Source organism: Athene cunicularia (genome assembly GCF_003259725.1).
Source record: "Athene cunicularia isolate RWA chromosome 10 unlocalized genomic scaffold, athCun1 chr10_part1, whole genome shotgun sequence".
Taxonomy (NCBI): domain Eukaryota; kingdom Metazoa; phylum Chordata; class Aves; order Strigiformes; family Strigidae; genus Athene; species Athene cunicularia.
In genome coordinates, this window is record NW_020799112.1 from 8,942,543 (window position 1) to 8,952,410 (window position 9,868).

General features: G+C 45.7%; 2 protein-coding genes across 2 annotated transcripts in view; one reads left to right on the forward strand and one right to left on the reverse strand.

The window, feature by feature from the left end:
* Positions 1-2,945, forward strand: part of ITGA11 (integrin subunit alpha 11) — a 50,580-nt gene extending 47,635 nt beyond the window's left edge. Inside the window, exon 30 of the mRNA XM_026855730.1 lies at positions 2,760-2,945. Coding sequence (XP_026711531.1) covers positions 2,760-2,774 — 15 coding nt within the window. The 3' untranslated portion in view covers positions 2,775-2,945. The remainder of the gene's footprint in view (positions 1-2,759) is intronic.
* On the reverse strand, positions 2,332-9,862 carry FEM1B (fem-1 homolog B). The gene is made up of 2 exons (XM_026855731.1): positions 9,631-9,862; positions 2,332-7,150 (listed from the first exon to the last, which is right to left on the reverse strand). Exon 2 carries the CDS (start codon positions 6,922-6,924, stop codon positions 5,515-5,517), a length of 1,410 nt encoding a protein of 469 aa, XP_026711532.1. The 5' UTR covers positions 6,925-7,150; positions 9,631-9,862; the 3' UTR covers positions 2,332-5,514.
* Positions 9,863-9,868: the final 6 nt, after the last annotated feature.

Below are 9,868 nucleotides of genomic sequence, written 5' to 3' on the forward strand. Positions count from 1 at the left end.
GGGGGGGGGGGGAGAAATCTGATTTTCATGGCTAGCACCCTCACCTTGAATGGGAGTTGTTAAAGTTGGGATTTCTGGCTGATTTGGGTCTCTGCTGGCCCAGGGGGCCCAGCTGATGTGCAGGGTCACCCCAGAGAGCCAAAATCCCCCTGCAGGTACCGGGGTGGATGCTTGGGGCTCTGTGAGGCCAGGGCAACGCTGGCACTGCACACATTCCATGGCCCCAAAGAGACCAAAGTCTGCAGATTCATTTGTTCTCCCTCTTCACGCTCAACCAATTTTCCTTACTGCCGTTGAAATCACATAGGCATAAGGACTATGGATGGCGTCTGTCCAACCTTTTATTGCTAGGAGAAAAATATCTGCTTTTCAAAAATTTGCCCAAAAGCACCTCAACACTTGGTGCTATGAACAGAGCAGCTGCTCCCCTCCCTCCCTCCCCAGGTTTTAGATACCTGCAGCACTGGGTGCAAGGAAAAGAGCTGAAGGTCAGCAAGGGCTGGGCAGGACCCTTCAGTGGGGCACCCCCAGGAATGGGGATTGGGGGGGCTTCCTGCTGCCATCATGTATAAGCACATACATGTGTGTGTACATATTTTATGGGTTGGGTTTTTTTTTTTTTAATACATATATATACACGTCTCTGTGTGTGTATACATCCTCCATGCATGGGAAACCATGCTCCCAGGAAAGATGGTGCACAGATGGGGGTGTGTATGGGTGTAATGTATGTGTTTGTGTGTCAATGTGTATTTATGTGTACGTGCATGCGTAAATATATATGTGTGTGCAGTGTGTATATATATATATATATATATATATATATAAAATCAGTGTGTGTGTGCTTGAGAGGAGCATCTCCAGCTTTGAGAAGCCGTTGTCACAGGGGACACTGTGCACCAGCTGGGATCAGTGTGGGTGTGTATATACAAATATGTGTGGATATATACAAACATGTGTAGGTATACATGTGTCTGTATATGCTTATGAATGTGTATATAAAAAAAGTGTCTGTATGTATGTTTAGGCATATGTATGTGTGCACACATATATGTGTGTTTGTATGTGTGTAGATATATACAGATATTTATATACACGCACTTCTGTATACTGTCCCTGTATACAGTATACACCTCATGCCCAGCAGTGGCCCAGGGCCCAGAGCTGCAGCCATCCCCCACATGTACCCAGTGCCTGTCCCCAGCTGAGGCGTGGGGCCATTCCTCAGTGTGGCACCTGCCTCATGGGAGGGAAAACTGCATTTTTATTGTCGTTCAGTCAAAACACTCCATGAACAAAATTCCCATTGCCTGCCACGGGCTGCTCCTGACTGAAACCAGGCATCAAAGCATCAGCACTTCTCTGTCTGTGGGTTAAAATGTAAAGAGGGTTTGCAGCTACTGAGAAGAGCTTGGTTAAAGCTACTTACACAGACAGCTTTCATCAATTTATTGCTCCAAACAGCACAGACAAAGCAGTTGAGCTGCTCTGCACAGGTTGGGTTCACAAACAGTAAAATGAGCTCTCCTAACCTGCCTCATCTACCCGCATTGACAAGTGGCTCTCGCCATTATCAGATAAACTCAGAAATTAATTCTGCACCCTGACATATCCTGAAGAAAGCAGCACAGTTCCAGACAGGGCCTGACCCAGCAAACCCTGTTGTGAGTGCAGCAAATGGTGTGCAATTCCTGCCAAAGAAAAAACCGGGATCCTGTTGTTTGAAAAAAAAAAAAAAGTGACCCATTTTCAAATGACAGGTTTTCTTTACTCAGCCAAGCACTCTCCTCTGCTTGCTGCTGCTCTGAGGTAGAGCTGAGCAGTGTTTGCCTCCACAGAGATGCAGAAGCCTACAGAATAAGTGAAAAACTCAGCTTTTCACGCAGCTACACGATGCTGGGAGCACCCAGGGCTCTTCGCACCACCCAAGGAGCACAGCTGCAGCGTAGCTGACCCAAAAACGAGCACATGAAACGCCAGCTGCAGCTCCCTGCATGTGCATGGCCCTACCCTTCTGCCAGGGCTTGCCTCCCTGAGCACATCCCTCCAGCCAGAGGGACTGAGACTGCAGATCTGCCAAGGGTTTGCATCCCACCAAGCGTGGGCTGGCCTCGGGAAGGTATATTTTTAAAAGCCAGTCTGCTCTCCAACAGCAGCTCTCTCCGCTGAGCCAGTTCTATAAATAACAGACCACCACCTACAGGCACACACACGCCTCGGCCCTGGCAGGGGGGGATGTCACACCACTCCCTTTTCCCAGTGGAAGAAGCACCTGTGGGGTTCGTAGATTTTAATCAAGAGCTTTAAATGACTCCCACAAAAAGAGCAAGCGCACTCCTTGAGCTTTTAATGCTTGAAAAATGAATTTCCAGACTAAGGAGAGGGAAGGTCCCAGCACAGCGAGCGCCGTGACGGACTTTGCTGCATCCACAGGCATGCAGGAACAGGCACCCACTTTTTTTTTTTTTCCCGCCCCCGCCCTCCTATCCTTTGGCCAAGAGCTTTTACTGCCATAGCGAAGGCAGCAGAACACCATGTCCATGACACCATCTTCCTGGGCTGAAGACAAGCAGAAACACGATGTCTTTCTCAGGAAACAGGACAAAGACCAGGGACCACACCTGAGAGCGGAGCGGCTTTAGCATCAGCTGCTCCTTCTGTAGCACAGACCTTCCCCCTCTTTTTATAAAAAGTGCTTTGCAATCTACTGTCAGGAAGTTTTATTGCTGCTTCTGGGTAACAGCATCCTCTCTCTTCAGGTCTTCACGTACTGAAATCATCCCAGGAACAGCATGAACAAAGCAGAACCTCAGCAAATATCCTGCAACGGAGCCAAAAGCAGGAAAGGATCAGGACAAAGATACAGGAAGGGAAGAAGCAGCAGCTTTTCCACACGATCATTTGGTGTAACATTTTTTTCTTATTAAAAAAGATGACTTGTGGGAGGAGCAGCTTCCTTCACCTTATTATTATCTACAGATATTTCACGCATGCACATTTGTTCCAGGAATGGTTTTATACAGGTATTTCACAAGAACACAACACTTAGATTATTCCACAGCAGAAGCAGGTCCTGAGAAATAAAAATACAGTGCAAGGAAATACTGTCTTAATGATACAGCAACTCGAAATGATTTCCAATCCAGAACGCAGCAAGCAGCCCGAGTTGCTGCGGGTGTTCAGCCCTCTCCCCTTTCCCCACACTCTCCCAAGTCATGGAGTCAAGTCAAGTCAAAGACCACTGACTCTCATTTTTAACTACAGGCACATCACAAATTATAAGTGTGGAAGCATAAAAAGGGACAGCAAGGCCTCAGAGCTCTGATTGAAGCATGCAGCACAGTGTAACAGAAGACTTTTTTTTTTTCTGTAACACATACACATCAATTCATAAACTGGTTAATTTTAACTGAGTCGGCTACCAGCAACTTTACCAGCTAAATAATAATCATCTGGTATGTGGTCTCAGGTTGTTGGAATTTCAGGTTCAAAGCTTTAGCAGTAACAGACACAATCCTAAAGTGGAAGACTAAAAGCATTCCCCAGCTCTCGCAATTAACTTCAACAGGATGTTGGTTTTTTTTTTGCATTTCCAACAGCCAGGCTAAAATTCACCGCTGCAAATTCTCAGCAAAATACAGAACTGCAGCTTTCCTGAGGCCCTCAGGTGAATACACCTCAGCACACAGGAGGAAGACATTTAGGGTAACAATTTACAGAAACACTGCTACCCCCTCAACCGTTTGGTAACATCCACTTGCTGCAATAAGGCTGAATTTGGCTTTGCCATTTTGCCTGGTTTGATTGCAAGAGTCATGGTTTTTAAGTGCAGTAGTCCAACCTACCTGAGATACAAGCGGCAGACACATTTTTTCACTTCAGGCGCTAGTTTCTAGCAGGGTAAAGTTTGCAGCTTAGAAGACACAGTATTTCTAAAGCTTTTCCCTTGAAGGAGACACAAGAGCCAGTGCCGACGGCACCATAGAGTCTAAGCAGCACTATTCTGCTTGGCACTAGACACAAATTAAGAGTTACAAGCTAATTCCACATTCAATGTTTATTTATTTGTAATACAAATAGAAACGTGTGCCCAAATCTCGCCTTAAAGTTCTACCCAGATTGTTTAAAAAAAACCTACAGAACATTCTTTCATCATCTGACAGTTAAAAAGCTGCATTTAAAATAAACAGAGTTTTCAGTAGCCTGTCAAAACAAGTGACATTTTACTGTCGGAGTATCTGCAACTTCTACCAAGGAGAAGTACTTTCTCAAGCAACAGCGGTATTATACAATCAGTTGCTTATCATAAAAGATCTTATGATAGGACAATTTTTTAAAAATCAGGTTTCATAGAGATTTTCACAATGAAAGGAGTAAAAATCATGAAAAATCCTCAAGTCCAATTCAGGGAGGCACAGACTCCAAACTTATTGGAAAAGCCAGTTTCTTGCAGTTTCAAGGAAGACTCTCTTTGGCGACAGACTACTCCGTTAGGAAGATACAGCATTTGGAATCCAAGAGTGCAGTTTTACATACTTTGAGTCAAAAAGGTGCACGTTGATCATTGAAACAACAAAAAACAAGTTAAAAGCATTTTGAAATGTTGGGACACACAAAAACACAAATACCCTATAAATTTTCTAGGTATCCATGCATGATCTTTATATATGAGCAACTTAGCTACGTAAAAAGAAACCATGACTCCAATTCATTTCAGTCAATGTGCAAGTTCCTTTTTCAAAAGTTATTTAATACTTACTGTAGTAGTGTAAATGAAGAGCTTGATATTTCAACTCTTACCAGATGAACATATCATAGCTGAATTTAAACCTGTATTTCCTAACAGAGCATTCCATATGTCTGTAGCTGTTGATAACTGCTGTTCGAAATTTAATTAAAAAAATTAAAAATTTAAAATGTTACCAACATCTTCAGCATTAACTAAAAGGCATAAAAAGATGGTGAGGTATGAGAGCAACGGACTGCTCTGTATGTTGACATTTCACTTTGAACCAACTACCACATAATTTCCAATTTTTTTTTCCCACCTCACTCCAAAAAGTTTTTAAAATCTGCAAAGCTACTGCCTCAGTGGCACGGCAACACCGACTTTCAGAGGCACCTTTGTAAATAACTACCTAAAGCATTCGGCTGCAAATCTTAAGTGGAGATGTGCATTGGCAAGAAAACATTCTGCACAGGTTACATTGGGATTCTTGCCACTTTGTTTATAAAAAACAAGAGATAACGAAACAATTCTTTTAATCAAAAGAAATGACCAAAATCTCAAACATCAGATCTGACTACAGGAAAACGATGTGGCTTTTTTTTTTTTTTTTTTTTAATTTCCCCCCCTTTAAAGATCTGCACAAGAACTGAGGCTGCAGACTGAATCCAGAGGAACCCAAACCCAAAAGAACAGAGAAAAACAACTCCATGTATACATTATGCATTCTGCTGTCTGCAATTGATGTCGTCCCGGGATAGCACCACCACGAAAAGATTTTATGTAGCCTAATGAAACTTCACAAATTCTTCCAGAGTTCTGGGGATCTGGTTTTGGTAGCTGATGTTATAGATCCGTACTGCTCGGGCAGCCAGGCACTTGAGACTCAGCTTCATTTGAGTTTTAAGGAGTATTTCAGAGACCCCTGTTGTACTTTTGTCAAGAGGGGTTTTCTTCTGCTTATTTGTCATGTCTGTATGAGCACCAGCCTCCACCAGGCTAATGATGATGGAATGCAATGTCAAGAAGTCACTGATGGGCCTGTGGTACTGGACAATGATGTGGAGCGGACTATTCCCTTCGTTGTCCACCGCGTTCACATCAGCACCACAATCTAGCAAGAGTTTTGTGACCAGCGCGTTAGGAAAGCTGCAGACATCATTGGTGTGGAAGTCGTCCACCGGTGTGCTGGAGTTGACAGCGTGGTGCAGCAAACTAGAGCCGTCCCGAGTTCTGGGATCAAGGTGAATCAGGTTATAAATCTGCTTGTTGATTCGTGACTGATCCTCTTCACTGCACTGGGTCTTGGTAGAGATGCAGACTAAGTAGAGAAAGGTGAAGATGTTGCATTCGTAGTTGTCCATGGCTGTGTGGATGTCAGAGTCCTGGGTGGTTTTGATCCGAGACATGCCTTGTTCGATTTCCAAGACGCTGCACCTCAGAACGCTTTCGATGTCCTTGGCTTTAACAGGCTCGTTTAAGTGTATCATCTGAGAAAAGACTTGGGCAAACCTCAAGAGGTCCTTATGAGTGTTCCTGTTGCCTTTCTGACGGAGGTGCAACGCATGGAGCCATAGCTTGATACACTGTTCAAACTCCATGTTATCTGCATAAACAGCCCCACGGTAAATAATAGGGTGAGAAACATCGATATTGTCTGAGCCCAGAATTCTTTCCCGCACAATGAGGCCTTCCATGTGAAGGGCATCTCTGTCCTGCCTAATAGACTCTAATTCCTGAGGAGTCCTGCATTCAGTCCTGTTCCCATAAGCTTCTATTTGTGGAAGAACTTCTTTTTCAATTATATTCTCGCTGTCTCGGTACCGCTCCAGCATTGCTAAATATAAATAGTGGTAAGTCTTCATTATATCATAGTTTTCTCTGTCATTTGCAAACGAGGCACCCAGAAGTTCCAGCGCTTCAATCCGGCTCCTCCTGTCACAGTCGGCATGAGCGAGCAGCAGCTCCACCACGTCAGCTTTGCAGCTCTCGGCCGCAACCTTCAGCGGAGTCATCCCGTGGCCATTGACCATCATTGCCGCCTTCCACTTGACCAGCTCCCTCACAATTTCCAAGTGGCCGGCTTCGGCCGCAAAGTGCAGCGCTGTGGCACCGCAGTGGGCTTTGGCATTGGGATCAGCATGTTGCTCCAGGAGGTACCTCACCACGTCCGTGTGCCCTTTGTAAGCCGCGATCATAAGGCAAGTGTTGTCGTACTTGTTGGCGATGCTGATGTTGGCGTTGTTTTCTACCAGGTATTTCACAATGTCCAGCCTGCCGTCAAAACACGCAGCCCTCAGGGGAGTCGAATTGGTCACCGTCGTGTGATTCACATTGGCACCGTGACTCACCAGCAATTTGACTACTTCAAAGTGGCCAGCTCCTGCCGCGCACCACAGAGCCGTGGCGCCATCGATGACAAAACTGCAAATGCAACGACACAGACAAGCAGTTAAACTGACACTCCTTCAGAAACATCTTTTACAGACAGCCGAGCAGTATGCAACAGGCACGTACATACCCAGCCATTAAGAGACATTTTATAGCTATTTCTGTACTTGAAGGGACTCACCAGGATAGCCAGGGTAAAAAGAATAATAGACTTATCCAGCGCACAGGTCTCCTGAAGGAAGAAGTGTTGGAAGCCGAAACTTCAAAGCAGCCAGGGGATTTAGACACATTTTGCACTAGGACTTCCCAGGCTGCTTTGAAGATCCTACCTGCAAACTCCAGCCCTCAGTCTACAGAGGTCTCGGGAAGAAGAGTTACAAGATTTACCACAACTTTGATGCCTTGTGCCAGAAACTGAGACATTAAAGAGAGAAAACTTAAAATTGACATATTGAGACAAAAAACCCAAACTCAGATGCGAACTGCAGCTCACACCGGCCCCGGCAGCTTAAGAATTTCGTACCATTTCACTTATTCTCCTGCCCTGACCTGCAAAACTGCCACCACTTCCGCTGCACCGATACCTCTTGTTCGAGAGCCTGCGCTATAAACCAGACCAGCAGTCTGGTTACAACAAATGGAACAGGAACAAAATAAAATTTTAAAAAGCAGTTGTTCTTCTGAGCTGAGCTGTTTCAGACATCTGTTTTACATCACGGCCTTACAGACAGATTGCTGGCACTCGTAAATGAGGGGACAGTTAACTTTAGCAAAGAATCACTGTTTCTTAAGCTGTTTTCATTCCCAAATCCAGCATGGTGTGTAACTACAAAGACAAAGCCTGATGTCTTTTCCATTCCCCCGATTTTTGAAGTAACACTTAAATGTAGAAACAGGTGGTATTCACACCACAGTTAATGCACATTCAAGGCACATCCCAAATCACAAAGGAGGGACAAATATTTCCATGCGTCCAGTCACGTTTCCCAAAGTTAAAATATCATAAGACACTGACTTAATTTTAACTTTAACAGTGATTTTTATCATTTTATGAAGCTCTCACATAATTCAACAGGAATAGTTGTGTGTCTGTTTGTAAATTCTACACCTCCAGACAACACTTTAAGATCTCTGGCATGCAGAAATGTCTACTACACCTCTCATTCACAGTAAAAAGTTCCCTATACTGTGAATAATCACATTAAAATACTTTTACACTAAAACAGGTGGAAAGTCAGGGCCTAGGATTTGTTAATGAACAAGACATTAATTTTTTGGTACACTACAGGTATATATTTACAGCTGCTGTGCCACCTTATCTCAAGAAGAATGACAATAACGCCAGGATCACATGCCTCCTCTCCTCACCAGGCTGCCACTGTGCCCATTGTGCCTCAGACAACACCTCCTTTAATCTGTAGCAGGCAGAGGCTCTGGCAAGCAGATCACCATCTCATCATGGCACAGCACAAGAAATGAGAAAATTCAGCAGCAGAGGGAGGCTGACAGCCCTTCCTATCGCTTTCTGTCAACAGAGGCCCTTCCTTTCACTGAATTTGGAGCAGACCTTACCCGAGGTATTCTGAACCAGTTTATGCTTGTGAAAAAAAGGGCTGGAAGAGAAGGAAGAAAGAAAAAAAACCAAACCACACAGGGAAGCCGGTTCCTCCCCCTTCATTCAGCATGTAAGAACCAAGCCCGCATTTCCCTGAGCCAGGTGGAGCTGCACAGGCATAACTCCAGCTCATCAAGTAGGAGCCAGATGAAAGATATCAGCAGGGACTCGTTATGATCCTCTCACTCAGTATCTGATGTGAGCTCTCCTCTCTGTGCAAGCCACCTGCAAAACCTGAAGCTGTTCAAAAGACCAATCTACCTTCACGATTAGTCAGCTTTATGTTTTAAGACTGACATACAGGCAAGAACTTGACAAGCACTGTGGGAGATTTTAAAAACGTTTCTCCTTCCTTCTGCCGTGGCAGCACACTGCCCAGAGACCTCGACATCCCAGCCAGGCTTCTCCCGAACGGCTGCCCCAGCCCAATATGCCCTTCCCTCCATTTCTTCCCTTCCCATCCTAAAACGCCACTTTTCACTCCTGGCCGTCCCATGTGTTGGCTCCCAACAGTGAGGAATGGATATCTGGGCTGGACGGACACTGAAAAACCTTCAATTTGAGTAAAGAACAGCCTGGCTCATGGTGTGGAGGTACCAACCTACCCTGACCCGCTGCCTGCCATCACCTACAGCAGCAACATCACAGAAAAGGCCGTTCTGGCACAGCGAATATTACTGCAGGTGGGGGATGTCGGAAGGGCAAAAGCCTTTGTGATTCATAAAGTATCTGGTGGGGTGGATCTCACACAGCAAAGGCATTTTTACAGCTACCAAAGCAATCTTCCCAATGCCAGACCAAAGCAACTTTCCCAACACCAGCTGGGTGAGCAGCGGGGCGCCCCGAGCCCCGTAATGCCGTGCTGACACCGGTTTCTGACCGGGCCCGGTGTACGTACCCGTCGAAGCGGACCGTGCCGGTCTGCTGGGTTTGCACGCGGTAGTGCTCGAGGAGCAGGCGGACCACCTTGGTGTGGCCGTTGCGGGCGGCGATGATGAGCGGAGTGGAGCGCTGCCCGCCGTGCTGGCTGACGTAGCCCAGCAGGTACTTGATGTCACTCTCGGAGCGGTTGAGGAGCAGCGCGGCCAAGGTCAGCACTCGCCCCTCGCTCGCCGCCTTGTACACGTACCCGGCCA